Source organism: Puntigrus tetrazona, chromosome 17 (assembly GCF_018831695.1).
Source record: "Puntigrus tetrazona isolate hp1 chromosome 17, ASM1883169v1, whole genome shotgun sequence".
NCBI classification, from domain to species: domain Eukaryota; kingdom Metazoa; phylum Chordata; class Actinopteri; order Cypriniformes; family Cyprinidae; genus Puntigrus; species Puntigrus tetrazona.
In genome coordinates this window covers 1,601,415-1,616,611 of record NC_056715.1, presented here as the reverse complement: position 1 = coordinate 1,616,611, position 15,197 = coordinate 1,601,415, and the positions used below count along the sequence as shown (strand labels likewise).

At 37.9% G+C, this 15,197-nt stretch overlaps 2 protein-coding genes and 3 non-coding genes across 20 annotated transcripts in view; 2 read left to right on the top strand and 3 right to left on the bottom strand.

Moving 5' to 3' along the window:
* Positions 1 to 2,113: 2,113 nt before the first annotated feature.
* On the top strand, positions 2,114 to 4,381 carry stx11a (syntaxin 11a). Its single transcript, XM_043262232.1, has 2 exons — positions 2,114 to 2,247; positions 3,059 to 4,381. The coding sequence occupies exon 2, from the start codon at positions 3,064 to 3,066 to the stop codon at positions 3,943 to 3,945; it is 882 nt and encodes a 293-aa protein (XP_043118167.1). The 5' UTR covers positions 2,114 to 2,247; positions 3,059 to 3,063; the 3' UTR covers positions 3,946 to 4,381.
* A 463-nt stretch (positions 4,382 to 4,844) lies between these two features.
* On the bottom strand, positions 4,845 to 4,927 carry trnal-uaa. Its single transcript has one exon. It is a non-coding gene; the product is annotated as a tRNA-Leu (tRNA).
* Positions 4,928 to 5,809: 882 nt separating this feature from the next.
* On the bottom strand, positions 5,810 to 5,892 carry trnal-uaa. Its single transcript has one exon. It is a non-coding gene; the product is annotated as a tRNA-Leu (tRNA).
* A 929-nt stretch (positions 5,893 to 6,821) lies between these two features.
* The window catches only part of LOC122361837 (utrophin-like), a 28,295-nt gene continuing 19,919 nt past the window's right edge, over positions 6,822 to 15,197 (top strand). For all 16 annotated transcript variants that reach the window (XR_006253029.1, XR_006253031.1, XR_006253032.1 and 13 more), the window contains exons 1-4: positions 6,822 to 7,252; positions 11,792 to 11,922; positions 12,005 to 12,161; positions 13,139 to 13,250. Coding sequence is in view for 11 of the 16 variants with exons in the window: in XM_043262864.1 (XP_043118799.1) it covers positions 7,118 to 7,252; positions 11,792 to 11,922; positions 12,005 to 12,161; positions 13,139 to 13,250 (535 nt within the window). In the remaining 5 variants the exon portion in view is untranslated. The remainder of the gene's footprint in view (positions 7,253 to 11,791; positions 11,923 to 12,004; positions 12,162 to 13,138; positions 13,251 to 15,197) is intronic.
* On the bottom strand, positions 7,549 to 7,631 carry trnal-uaa. The gene has a single exon. It is a non-coding gene; the product is annotated as a tRNA-Leu (tRNA).

The following is a 15,197-nucleotide window of genomic DNA, read 5'->3' as shown; positions in this document are numbered from 1 at the left end:
AAATACATAGTTTCTTTTCACGTTTTAATTATTATCAGTAGTTATCTCACGTGAGTTCTCACGTGCGTGCTATCAGTTACAAACATCAAATCATCATAAATATTTAAATAATTAAAAGCGCAACCATTACTGTACATGAATTATATGTGGTACAACAGTGAGCGGGATTATATTTATATTATATATATTATTTAGTAATGGGTTATGGGTCATATTTTGGTTTTGGGCATGTTGACATGCATGCAAGGTAAAAAAAAAACACTTTAATTGCCTTATAATATGCAATTATGTATGTCTTATTTCTCCAAACCCCTCATTTCCTTTTGACTTTGAGAGAAAGTGAGTGACTTTCTTTTTTTGAGAGACATAAATAAACACATTTTGCTCAAAGTTAGCGGAGTTAACTCGTTTATTTAAATGTAGCCAAACAAAATTACGAAATACAGGATTGTTGTAGATCAGTTGACGTTTTTAGACCCTGAGAGTGAGGAAGGAACCGTGGTGTAAAGAGGAAACCCAGGCTCTTCTGGTCAAGCTAGATTTTAAAAAGCAAAGGAAACAGAAAGAAGCAGCGGTGCTAAAACAAGAGCTGACAGCTTATACAGTATATAATATACAGTCAGTAGAGCAAAGAGCCAAAACCTAACACGGCTTTCAAACTTCAAGTACTGGTCACGAGTTTCTGTGAATCATTATTTAAGGTCTGCTGCCATCATGTGGGGAGTGCATGAACCAAACGACCAGTTCCCTTTGCATTTCATCAGTTTACAGAGACAAACATCTGATTATAAAATGATATTGTGTAAAAGATGTTATCCTGCATATGCACACGCCGCTCTTTTGCTTAGTTTGGCCGTCGAGTCGTGCAGAAAGCTGAACGCTTTCACTTCTGCTTTGGACTCACATGATTACAGTGACTCTTCTGGTTTGCCGTTCTTTTTAGAACACGTTTTATAACAAATGTTAACCAGTCAGTACAGAATGACTTTTTTATTTCATGTCATCTAAATAGAATGTGACTGCTAAAAAGAAAACCAATAGAAACCCAACAGAAACCAGTGCAGAAATTCCAATGGTTTCTATTAAAATACCACTATAAACCATTAGCTAGCTATTTTCCAGTAAAACCATTCCTTTTTGTAGTGTGTTGAGGGCTTTTTTTTCAATAGGATTTAACATCCCACCAATAGAATCCATCACATACCAACAGACACCATTATAGTTTCCATTAAAATCAATACAATTCCCATTATAATCATCAAATTGTGTTTAGGCCAGGGTTCTATTGGTTTTTGGGCTTTTTTCAGCAGGGTTACGATTTAACCTGGCCTATAGATCTGCTCTGAAAGGTCAATTGTTTAAGGTACCATATGCCAATAGGCCTATACGCATCTTTTTTTTTTACCAGAGAAACTGTCAAAATATTCACAATTAATGAGTGCATTGAAGACTTTAATGCATTAAATTTTATTAACTGTTTCTCTTATTGGTTGTCAGTCAAAGGTAAAAGACAAAATCACTTCATCCACAGGACTGTTGGTCTAAAGCTGGTCTAAAAGTCACATAGCCCATTTATTTTGAACTAGTATGGGCAAGTTAGGCTCCAGCACTGCCACAATTATGAATAGATTTTTTTCAAACTGCTTTGGAAAAATTGATCGTGGGCTACAGTACTGTCTTTGCTGCAATGTGTAAGCTGAAAACTGTAGAACAAAAATGATCAGGGATTTTAAACTTCCATGTTATGATCATACTTTGAGGTGCGAAAGCGTTTAAAAAAAAGGGATAGAACATACAACATTCAAGCAAAATTACATTTACCAATGCACAACATTAACATACATGTATGAGCATTAAAAAATTACTTAATTATTACCTATACATGTATTAATAACCTAGCCTGCATACATAAATTCATAAATGTAAATGTTTGTTTAAAGTCATTTAAACTTATAAATAACAGACGTTTAACCACCGATACAACATTTTAAAACAGTAAAAAAAAATCTGTAGAGTAGGCTACTATTGCTACGTTTGCGTGTTTATATGATAACACTTTATTTTAGACTTAAGCACACTTTCGTGTTTTGACTTCGGTCGGAAACTCCCACCAGTCAAAGTCAGTCAGTCATTCGACTGCGACGTTATTTCCTGCAACGATGCGACATGAGGAGGCGATGCGCCTTAGGAAACGATAAAACATCGCCTTTATAGCGTTTGAATTGCACGAGGGGGGCATGAAATAAGGTAAATATTCTTTTAACTCACTTTTAACTCACAATTCGATTTAAACAAAACTCGCTGTTCAGTGAGCGTCAAAGTTAAACATGGACTCTACGTTAAAGTCGATATTTCAGCTTTAACGTAGGTCGTTTTAATCGCTGCTGTTCTGTTTTACTTAACTTAGATTGAATTGTGGTTGAGTTTGTGAGATCTAACGCGCTTTATTTTCGAGGAAGTTCAAATGAAGATGCCCAGTGACTTTTTTGCCTAAATGAGAATCTGAACTATCGTTGATCACAATTTCAAATAGGTATACAGTCAGTTTTTATTTCTTTGGCTGCACTTGCAAACACTATTAAGTGTGTGCATTGTGCACTAATGTCAATGTTGACTTTACATCCGGCCTTAGAAAAGACTATTGTTTTGTACACTTGTGTATCTGTACTTGTGGTTTGTATGTCCATAATGAGACGTAATACTTTTACTTAAAGGTTTTAGATTGAACTTAAGTCATGCATTTGCTCTTATTGTCTCATGTGTTCAACAGAGGACTATAGGGAAGTCCCCACCCTTTTTATTTTCTGTATGGTGACCATGTAGGGGGGAAATGTGCAGCATCATAGTTGCCATTGCGGTGACTAACTAAATGACAAATACTGGTCGTGTATTTAGTTCAGCTTCACGATGAATGTTTGCCGCTCTACTGAAACTATCAATGAAAGGCTTTCAGGCCTGCTTTGTGAACCGTGTGTATATTGATTGAACGTGTCTGCATACGATGTCATGTAGGTCATAAAGTGGAATAAACCGAATTTCCGATACCTTTATTTTCCAGGAAAGATGAGGGACAGGCTGGTTGAACTGGCTGGGGTCGCCACCAAAGACCGCAAAGAGGAAGACCAAGTAGATAGCGGAGAAGATGTGGACAGTGGTGAATTTGAACAGCATGCGGTGGTGTTTGAGGGCGAGGACGTCATGGAGGACGCTTTCAAAGAAGCCCAATCCATCCAGAAAGAAATCGCCCATCTCCGGATAGAGGTGAAGAGGCTGGGCAAGCAGAACACGCGCTTTCTCACCTCGGTCAGGCGCATTAGCAGCATCAAACGTGACTCCAACACGATCGCGCGCAACATCAAAGCCAAAGGGGAGAACCTCTATGCTCGGATACAGAAGATGGACGCACTTTGTAAAAAGCTGGAGGAGAAACACGGAGCCCATTCGGCTCTGGTGCGCATGATACGCGGGCAGTTCGTCTCGATAACAGGCTCCTTTCACGAGGCCATGAATGAGTACAACGGCGCTGAAATGGCACAGAGGGACAACTGCAAGACCCGCATCCAAAGGCAAGCGGAGATCATGGGTAAAGAAGTGACCGGAGATCAAATCGAAGAAATGATCGAGACGGGCAAGTGGAATGTCTTCTCCGACGACTTGCTCACAGACGGGCGAACCGCTCGCTCAGCGCTCACTGAGATCGAGAATCGCCATAAGGAGCTTTTGGAGTTGGAGAGTCGCATCAGAGACATCCATGAACTGTTTTTCCAGCTGGCCTTGTTGGTGGAGGAACAAGGGCCCATGGTGGACAACATTGAGGCCAATGTATATGCCACCCAACACTTTGTGGCCAAAGCCACAACTCAGATAAAGAAGGCTGTCAAATACAAGAAGAAAAACCCTTGCCGGCAGCTCTTCTGCTGCTGTTTTCCTTGTTGCAATAAATGATCTCCGTGTTACTGCCTTACCATTTCGCATAAGCCCTAGCGTACTTGCAAGCTAGTGTCAACCATGTCGTGTGATTTTTCTCTTAAGAGACCAACTGATGCCCTGGTGTCTGCGTTTGATGGTTGTCATTGTGGAAATTGTCATTTCTCTTTTTTTTTTTTTTTTTTTTTGGAAACCACAGCAGCTGCGACGCAAATGAGCTAAAGTGATACTGCAATCTCACTGCTAAACTTCTGTGAGAGCCGCAGGACATTCACTTGATGCGTAGAAGATATGAAAAGGAAAACCACAAGTAAAAAAAGTTTTACGCCCCTTGTACAGTGCACAAGCAAATATTACATGTTTTACTAATTAATCTACCGCTTTATTTTGAGGTGCATCTGTGTATGCATGGTTTGTTGCGTTAATTTAATAAATATTTTTATCTTTTAATGCACTTGCGTTTGTTCGATCACCGTATTTTGCTGGGCTGTTCCTTGTAGGACGTTAATGCAATCGATGGTATTGCATCAGTACAGGTTTCCCAAGATTGAAAGTTACTTCCTCAAAATGACTTGCAAAATATATTGTGTAAAATTGTTTGAATACAAAACCCTGCAATCTTATGAATTTACATTGTTGCTTTTTCATCAGAACCAATGTCATCTTCTATCTTCTTAATCTACAAAGTGTTCAAGTCAAGATGATATTGCATAAATGTCTTATGTAAGGTTTTAACCCACAAGGATATTTAAGATCCACAACTTCTTAACTCTTTGGCTAGGTCCATTTAAGAAACCTGTTGATGCATTTCACTAACTTTACTTTATAAGACTGCTTAGCCACTTATTTTTCTGTTGGATGCTTATCTACATTTGCAAGATGGTATATACTGAACATAATTTAAATGTTAGGAGATCTACCAGGAGTGGGGATTGAACCCACGAGGACAATTGTCCATTGGATCTTAAGTCCAACGCCTTAACCGCTCGGCCATCCTGGTTTTCGCAGGGTTTTTTTTTGTTGTTGTTTTTTTTTTTTTTTTATAATCACACCTACAAAGAGCAACTTCTTTAAAATGAAAACGCCCTTCTTCAAACTAGGTAGTTGTGATATGACTTTTAGATTTGTTTGTAGTGGTGTGTTTGGGATCAAACGTTTTACGTTCTTGACGCTTTCTGTATTTTTGAAAAATAATGTAGAGCACAATTAGGAAGGTAAAAAAAAAATAGCATTTGCTTTTGGTTAACAATTTTTGCAGAAAAGCCAACTGGTCTTTAAATGTTTAAGAAGTTATCAATTTATTAACTACGTTATTGATTTACTAGGTTATTTAGTCACTTGTTTCAGTGCTTATTGCTTAGTTACATAGCTACATGTCCCCCTAGTGTCAACAGGTAACAGTGTATTCTGCATGAAATCCACATCATGCTTAAATGTTCTACTAGGAGTGGGGTTCATCTTTTAACTGAATTGTTTTTCTCCATTTACTCTAATGTGGCTATATATCAGTCTAAAGTCTTATAAGAAAAGACTTAAGTCTTCTGTGGATTTTGCACATGATGTGATGAGGCCTGCAGCTTTGTAGCTGCAGTTGTAACTGCATCCATGTAAGAGATGCCGATAACACTAATGCACTGGCATTTATGAATGTCTTTATACCGTCTTTTTATATTATGAGCAAGTTTCAAATGCAGTAGTTAAAAGGTAAAATGTAAATTTTATTTACACTGTTTTATAGCGCTCTATTCATAGTCACATTAGTTTTGAGCGATTTGTAAAAGTGAAAATGTGCTGCGTATACCACTAGATGTCAGCATTGTATTTTTATTTACACTTGTTTTGAGAGAAAAGATGGAGAACAAGTTCAAAGCACTTGAACCTCTACCAGGAGTGGGGTTTGAACCCACGAGGACATTCGTCCATTGGATCTTAAGTCCAACGCCTTAACCGCTCGGCCATCCTGGTCACAGAAAGAAAGGTTTATTCCACCCCTGCTGAAAAAACAGCCTACTGTTAGATACGCTTCGAAGCTTAGCTGCTGGTTTCAACTGGATCTTAGCCGGTCACGTGCTGGTCCTGAGGGGAGCTAGTTGCTCAGGACCAGTTTTGGACCGGTTTAAACTGTCTCAGACCAGCAGCCATGCTTCAAAACGGTGAGTTCACAAAGTACAAGATGTTCCTGGATCATTCCAATCAACCAATCAGATCCGAGGGATAATTTTTCATGTCTTACTTGGCAAAATCGCATCGACCGATAACATATCGAGAAAAAATATGAATAGTTCTTCTGCAGAACAGTTATATAGGGTTAGTTTATTTTATTTGTCCAGCTCAGTGATCATTACATTGCTTTATGTTTGCATTATATTGGAGCCGATATTTATATGCTTTTTATGTCTGCTATATTGTTAAAGATCTCATTTATTTACATTACAAGCTATCGGAATTACATTTATTATTAAGTCCATATCTCCAGTATCTCACTATAAAAGTGCTTTATAGTTCAAATGGTTTTCTTAATTCATGTGTTCCTTGTACATTCCCCATATATTAAGTGTACTTGTAATTTAAATAATCCAAGATATTTTTGTCATTGATCATGTGATTGTACAGATGGTACATTCAAATTCTCAAATCATATTTGATTCATCAGGTTTATTCTTGTCAGCTCTAGTGCTGCTGTCAGTGAAGCGAGATGTTCTGAAACCACACAACTTTTTTATCTCATGCAGTTTCTAATGGGAAAAAACTTAGATATTGAATGTATGGTCCTCACTGTATAATATAGTCTTGTTGTGTGCATGCTCTCTCTCTCTCTCTCTCTCTCTCTCTCTCTCTCTCTGCCACTCACTCAGACTCTCGTTCTCTCGCTCAGCATCATCTCATGCAGACAGGGAGTTTTTGCTGACAAGGAAACAAGCTTTTGCACCTCAGTCCAACTTTCAATTTTCACGGTCCTCTATTCATTGTTCCGCGTCCCTTTGAAGATATACAAGCCTGAAGACAGGACATCTCTTGAGTCTGATCTTTGCGCTGGCTTTATTTGGTGCTTTGGAGAAGCGTTTTCTCTTCTTCACACTTGCAAACCACCTCTCAAGTTGTTGGACATGCTGTAGGAGCATTCGGATTCACTTTCAAAGCCTAGACGATGTGCTAACTGTGCAGACGTCAGGAGCGGCAATCCATTAGGATGAGGATCTTAAATAAACCCAGCAGTCTGAGGATAATGGCTATGGTGAGATCTTCACTGCAGAAAGTGATGCTTTTCCTCCAACACATCCAAAGAATGGCCGTCACGTCACCACGTTATCAGAAACTGTGCAAGGTAAAATAGCGTTTGCATTAAATGACTTTGTTTATACTGTGAAGGTATTTTATTGAGATCCGTTTCTCTGGATTTAGAGGGTGACTGAGCAAGGTTTAATGTTCAGTGGTATTGCAAAGGGATGCATGATTAATCTGTGGCTAAACTGGGGTCTACAAACAAAGCTGCAGTAATTGTCCTTTTTTAGAAATCTTGCCCAGAAAGCTTTGTTATTTATTCTCTAACAGGTATTTCATTAGTTATACAGAAATTTGTGTCTCCGATTTTTGTGTAATGCTTTTAAAACTTTGGATCTCTACCAGGAGTGGGGATTGAACCCACGAGGACATCAGTCCATTGGATCTTAAGTCCAACGCCTTAACCACTCGGCCATCCTGGTCACTTTTTAGAGCTGATAACAGTATTTTTTCACAGTAAGATGATGCATTTTGGTGACGAATACTGACAGGTTGCCATTTATCAACTTCTTGAAGTCTTAAAACAATATGCCAGTCTCTGATTTTCCAGACTAAAAGCAAACACACTTTCACTGCTTATCTGAAATATGTTCTAAGCCAAGTTTCAGAAGTATTTGGTATGGGACAAAAAAAAATTGTAGGCTTGTTCCTTTATTTTTTATAAAGCTTCTGTTAAACAAGCTGAGCTGAGAAAAAGAGCAGGCAATGCACGGACATTCAAACATTAAATGATAAAAAGAACTAACTGCAACATTTTGCTCACTTTATCTGCACAAGGCAGTCTTATGAAGACTTATGAAGAAGAGCTTACGAAGAAGTTTACTATATATGAAATCTTATCAATTACACTGAAACTGGTGCATCAGTGAAAGCATATACATGTTCGGCTCGTCTGAACAACACTGAACATTATTAACAGAGGGCGTTACTTTGCTTCATTAAAAATTTGTGCAGATCTACCAGGAGGAGGTGTTTTATCCGTTGGAGCTTATGTCTAACACCTTAACCACTGAGTCATCCGGGTTATAAATGCCCTAACTCCTCTGAGTCTTTTCATACGGTTTCGAGAAGACTATTATTTGCAGTGAGCTGCTGCATGCACAAACTGCAGCTGGCACCATATCTACAAGATGGCAAGAACATTAATGCATTGACATTTATAAACTTCTTCTTAACGTCTTCCTCAACACAAGCGTGCCAATCTCCGATTTCTCTGACTAAAAGCCACTTTTATTGCTTATCTCACAGATGCCAAGCCTCACAACGATTATGTAAGGGATGTATTAGGCACATCTCTAAAAAGCACCTTTAAAAACACTATTACAAACATTTTAACCGAGCCTTATGGTGTGGTCTCCCTTTGGAATGAACACGATATCGTGCGTTGCGTTATAATAAGAGAATTAGTAATACGTTATTAGTTTTCAAATGTTATCCAATATTAACTATCTCTCCACCAGCAGGGTTGTTCTGTTTATTGACCTAACACCAGGAAGAATATTTTATATTTTGATCCGAACAGTGTGATCAAAATCAGATCACTTCAGATCCGTCCTTTGCTGTGTCACTGTAGGCCTATTGGTAAATAACTTGTAAACGCTAATGAGAAAATGTTGACACTGGTGTATTTTTTTCTGATTAACTGTTTATGCTTGTGTAAATGTGTACTACAACCTCATTAACGCATGCAATGGGCACACGAGATTTTAATAAATCTGATCAAGCTCGTGCATTTAGCATCATTATAGCAGTAATAATGATAGCTGGCAAATGCCATTTCCCTTTATCTTTTTCCCCAGCTCCACTTATTAGCAGAACAGATAGCGATATTAATGGATTCCAGCATAATAATAAGCAAAGATCGTCTGTATGTCTCTGTTTGACGTCTTTCTTTGGCTGTACATCCTCACTGCGGCCCTAAACGAGAGAGCGATATATTTTTTAATAGAAACCAACCAGTCATATGTCTGTGGAGGTTTTAAGGAGACTGCCATCGTAAATGAAAGTTTTATAGGTAGGAATTACAGCAGACTGTTGAAGGCAGGTGAGGCGAGTGCAGTTTGAGGTAATTCATCGTTTTGCAAGTTAGTAAGTGTTCTGTCAAACACAGACGTGGCGTGAAACCTGACTGATTTATTTGGACCGCTAGTCATGCGTTTTCCCGTTTCTGTGACCCTGCGTTAGTCTCAATATAGACAGCAGAAATTGGATAGTTTCGGTGTTAAACATTTCCCAGTTGATTTTTAACACCGAAAGAGTCATTTTAACACGTTCAGAGTAAAATGGCGTTTGGTGTTGGAGTTATTTCACAGAGTTTGTTATCAGTGCGGTTCAAATCGCCATTTTCTTCGATTGGGTTTGAAAGGTGAGTTAAATTAAATCATACTTAAGCGTTTGTAATTTGGTGCAAACTTCAACAGTAAAATGTTCAATATTCGTGCCGTGCACATATAACACGTTATATTAAAACATGTAAGTAAACGCACACACGGCCTTGGTTATATTACGCACATCGTGGCCGCGGTCTGCTATGCTCGCTCATTTCGATTTTTTTTTTTTTAAATTAAAACAAGGAATCAAATGATTACAGAGTGTATCAATAAATTATTAAATAAATTAATGAATCGAATGAGAATTTTCTTTTACAAAGCTTTGTTTATTGTCAGGACTAGCACCGTCGATGACGTGATTAGCTAGCTAGCTACCGAAGCTGTGTAAAACTTTATAAAGGAAAACAGAGCGCATTTAAAACATTCACCTGATGCGTTTATGTAGTCTTTAAGACTTTTATACGCAATAGACACGTTGTAGACACGACAGTAAATTGCACAGTACTTTTTTTTCCATTGTCGATTGTATATTTTATTTTATTTTTATTTTTATTATAACATTTTGTGGTTAAATAATCGGCCCTGTAGGTAAAGTACGGTGCAGCGTACCTGCAACCTGACTAATGTAACTGCACATCTGTACATTGTGATATTACTGCGTAAACGATGTTGTGCATCCATCCATACAGTACTTATTAATTTACACCTATTTACAATGTCAAACTCTTTTGCATGTTCCATGTTACAGCTGAAGTACATGAAGCTGGATTGCTTTGAAGGGAGGTTTGACTTTATGCAAGTTCACCTCAAAGGTTTTTTTTTTTTTTACTTGATTATAATAACGAAGAATTTGACTTAAATATCATAAATTATGTCTATCGTCCTAGCTGTCACGTTGTTGACGTTGTTGTACATGGATTTATCATATAATGTTTTAGAGAAGGGGATACATTGAAAGAAAAAATTTAAAATTATACATTTACATTATGCTTGCATCATAAAGACATTTTATTCAACATGATTTGTTGCGAAGCAAGAAAAGATGTCTAAAAAAAAAAAAAAAAAAAAAATATATATATATATATATATATATATATATATATATATATATATATATATATATATATATATATATATTTTTTTTTTTTTTTTTTTCCAGTCATTTAGAGATTTTGCTTGCCACCACATGCAAACATTACATACAAGGATGCAACAGGGACAGAAGTTGATGCAGAAATATTCAGTGACCTCCAATTAGCAACAATATCAAAGATTCAAATCCAAATCGTCATATGCATTCACATACGTCACTAGCCATTGAGTTGTTTGAACAATCGCTTTTTTTAATGTTGATATCTGTGTCTAGACATTATGTTTGTGTCTAAGTTGCAATGTTCATTTCAACTTTAGTCATGCTGCGGTTTGTAGGAGCACCCTAACCAACATCAGCATCCGTACCTTAATGCTGTTGGAAGCCAGAGAACCTTCTTTTGCAATGTTTTAATTTGACTTTAAATTGCACTGCAAGTAAGAATTAAAAATAAACAAGTTAATAGAAATTATTTTGTGTGCTGTAGTTTATTTAACAATATTTTGTTGCTCTTAAGACTAAATGGAACCACCTTAAACATGCAACTCTGAACAGTGTTGTTTTTCGATTTCTCTCTTTTAGTGTTATTTTAACTGTGTTTTTGGAGTGAAATTAGGAACTCTGGCGTAGTGTTAAATATTTAACTATTTTAAAAGTGTTCATTTAACTCCAGAGAGTGTGGAGCTAAATAAACTCAGAAAAAGTGTTGAAATCAACTCTGTGAGAGTTAATTTAACACTGGACTTTTTGCTGTGTAGGAAGGTCACCCAAAACGCAAATGTGCTGAAAATATCTTACCCTGAGGACATCCAAGATTTAGATGATTTTGTTTATTCATGTGGATTACTGTGGTGTTTTTATCAACTGTTTGGACTCATTCTGACGGCACCCATTCACCGCAGAGGATCCTTTGGAAAGCGCGTGTTGTAATGCTAAATCTGTTCAGATGAAGAAACAAAACCCACGCTCATCTTGGATGGTCTGAGAGTGAGTACAATTTCAGCTTATTTAAATTTTTGGGTGAGCTATTCCTTTAAACAGCAGTGCTGTTTTCACTTCATTTTAGTCCTATTTATAGGCCACACGGATCAAAGGGACAATCACTTCATCAGAGTCTATTGAGATTTGTTTGAACTGGCACAATGTGGCTTTTTCTCCTCAGGACATTCAGACAGATGTTGATACACACACGGATCTTTCTAAACAGGCTCCGGGGTGTCAGATCCCGAATTCCAAGGCGCGAGAGCTTGACAAGTTTGGAGATGTGGACCACATTCATATAGCCTCGAGAAGGTTTGTGCGATATATCCAGCGATATAAACAAACGGATGCCCCGGTGTCCTGAACTTTCCTTCAAACTGTCGTGTTCTTTCAGAGATTGCTTGGAGCCCGGTGCGGAGAACTGGACGGGACTCATAGCCATCCTCGAAGAGCTTTGGTTCTGGGTAAAGCTGAAGGACGAGGACCTGTCAAGGCAGAGGCCGGTGGGAGAAGACGTACATACTTTACTGCAGAAACAAGCCTACCGTACGGTCAGTCATGCTGTGTGTGGCTCCAAAATCTGTATTATGTTTCTGTCTTGAATTTGAAAGAATGTAAAATACATTTTGTTTGAAGCTTCGGAAAGGATGCCAAAGCAGTATATTCACGGATTAAATAGGCATCTCTCATTTTAAGTACCATGAGATTAAAAACTTAGTCCATTTTGAGACATGACGTCGTATCTTCTATACATAATGTCTTATAATTTTCCACTTTGTACCCAGCACCTCCTCCTGTGCACAGATTATTGCCTTTTTAAATAGGCATCTTGCAGTCCCTTGATAATATAGACGTTTCTACTTTAATAACGAGGTACAATACAAAATAATTAAACCCCTTGATTACCGTTCCTCTAACACAAGCTGTGATATTGTTTTGTTTGATTCTGCTCTGCTGAATTATTGATGTCCTTTAGATGCACGGCGCCGTTTATCATTGTCATTTATTGCGTTTACTGCATTAAAACATTGCGTTATTTACATCAGTTGCAGTAAGTCTGGCCTGACAAGGAGACCTCATATAATAATAGCATTAAACAATATTATAAAGTATTTTTTTATGTGCAGTCATGATTGAATTAATCAGTATTTCGCAGTAAAGTACCCCATTTATTGCACATGTTATTTTTTTATACCATTGCTAAAGTCAGCAGCACATTAGTGCATTTGATTTGTGGGTGATATTATCTTGCACGCAAGATAATTACATTAATCAAAAGTTTTCCTTCTGATATTGACCACAAAACATCTTCCCTCCAGTTAAATGATTCCGTTGCTCAATTTGTCACTTTCCGCTCAGCTAATGTTTGGGTTTATGCATTGCTTTCTGATTGCTTTTCGAGTAATTATATCTCCAATTTCACCACCTCTAAATTGTCTGGAATGAGCTGTAATGAATGTCTAGCTTTATCTGTGTGATTTAGTTTAAATGTCACACCTCTGCATCTTTAATGTGTTGTTCGACACAGGCCCTGCACAGCGAGTTGATTGGACGGAGACAGGACGTGAATCAGATGTGTCTTTCTCTGGCTGTTCAATCCACAGCGACGGAAGTCCAGAGCAATACAGAGACGGCTGCGGGTGAGGTTTTTTTTTCTTTGCTTCCTCCCAGACCAACATTTTATTTTGGGGAGGTTTCTCTTTCACGGAGCAGGAATTTCATTTATGTTTCATAAAAGAATCAGCATATGTTATGGATAACAAAGCTCAGATCATTTGGTCTTGGGAGAATTCGATAAGAAACGCCTGGGTTCATGTTGAAATCTTTCGACTGCAGGCTTTGATGTCTTGGCAAATCTCGGCACTGTTTGAGACATTGTTAAGAATCCTTCTGAAATTCTGGAGGGGGCAGATGTGAAATTTATAGGGGCCTTTTTCTCAAGAGAAACGTCTGAGAAGCAGGTGACTTTAACAGAAATTAATTGACTACTTTTACTGTTTAGAGAATTCACATATTAAAGAGATCTTATTTCATTTATATAAGCTGGGCATGTGTTTTATACAACTTGTATTGCTTAACAGTTATACAGTATATGCACACACACTACTTATTTAAAGGTTTCAAATTTTCCATTTTTTTAAATTTAATATAAAAGCTACATTTTCAGCAGCTATTCAATCACACAACCAAAATCAAAAGTTTGCAATCTGTAAGATTTTTTTTTATGTTTACACTATATTTCCAAAAGTAGTCGCTCACCCATCCATATAATCGGAACCAGGTGTTCCAATCACTTCCATGGCCACAGGTGTATAAAATCAAGCATTTAGGCATGCAGGCTGTTTTTACAAACATTTGCGAAAGAATGGGTCGCTCTCAGGATTTCAGTGAATTCCAGCGTGGAACTGTGATAGGATGCCATCTGTGCAACAAATCCAGTCGTGCAATTTCCTCACTCCTAAATATTCCACAGTCAACTGTCAGCTGTATTATAAGAATGTGGAAGCGTTTGGGAACGGCAGCAACTCAGCCATGAAGTGGTAAACTGATGGAGCAGGGTCAGCGGATGCTGAGGGTCATAGTGCAAAGAAGTTGCCAGCTTTCTGCAGAGTCAGTCGCTACAGATCTCCAAACTTCATGTGGCCATCAGATTAGCTCAAGAACAGTGCTCAGAGCTTCATGGAATGGATGGATGCAGTAGTGTAAAGCGCGCTGCCACTGGAGCAGTAGAGACACGTTCTCTGGAGTGACGAATCTCACTTCTCCATCTGGCAATCTGATGGACGAGTCTGGGTTTGGCTGGTGGCCAAGAGAACGGTACTTGTCTGACTGCATTGTGCTAAGTGTAAAGTTTGCTGGAGGGGGAATTATAGTGTGGGGTTGTTTTTCTGGAGCTGGGTATGGCCCCTTAGTTGACTGGAACTCTGAATGCTTCACCATAACAAGACATTTTGAACAATTCCATGCTCTCAACTTTGTGGGAACAGTTTGGAGCTGGCTCCTTCCTCTTCAGACATGACTGTGCACCAGTGCACAAAGAAAGGTCCATAAAGACATGGATGACAGAGTCTAGTGTGGATTAACTTGACTGGCCTTCACAGAGTCCTGACCTCAACTCGATAGAAAACATTTGGGATGAATTAGAGCGTAGACTGAGACCCAGGCCTCAGTGGAAGAATGGTCAAAAATTCCCATAAACACACTCCTAAACCTTGTGGACAGCCTTCCCAGAAGAGCTGAAGCTGTTATAGATGCAAAGAGTGGAAAGACGTCATATTGAACCCTATGGATTAGGAATGGGATGTCGCTTAAGTTCATACGCGAGTCAAGGCAGGTGAGCGAATATGTTTAGCAATATAGTGTATTTTAACAAAGTAATATTGTGAAACATTACAATTTGAAGTGACTATAATTATCAATGCTAAAAATGGTTCTGCTATAAAAACCTTTGTGATAACTGTTATCTATCTATATATATATATATATATATATATATATATATATATATATATATATATATATATATATATATATATTAGTCAACATCAGCATTTGAAGTGGATCAAAACCTTTCAACAAAGTCGTCC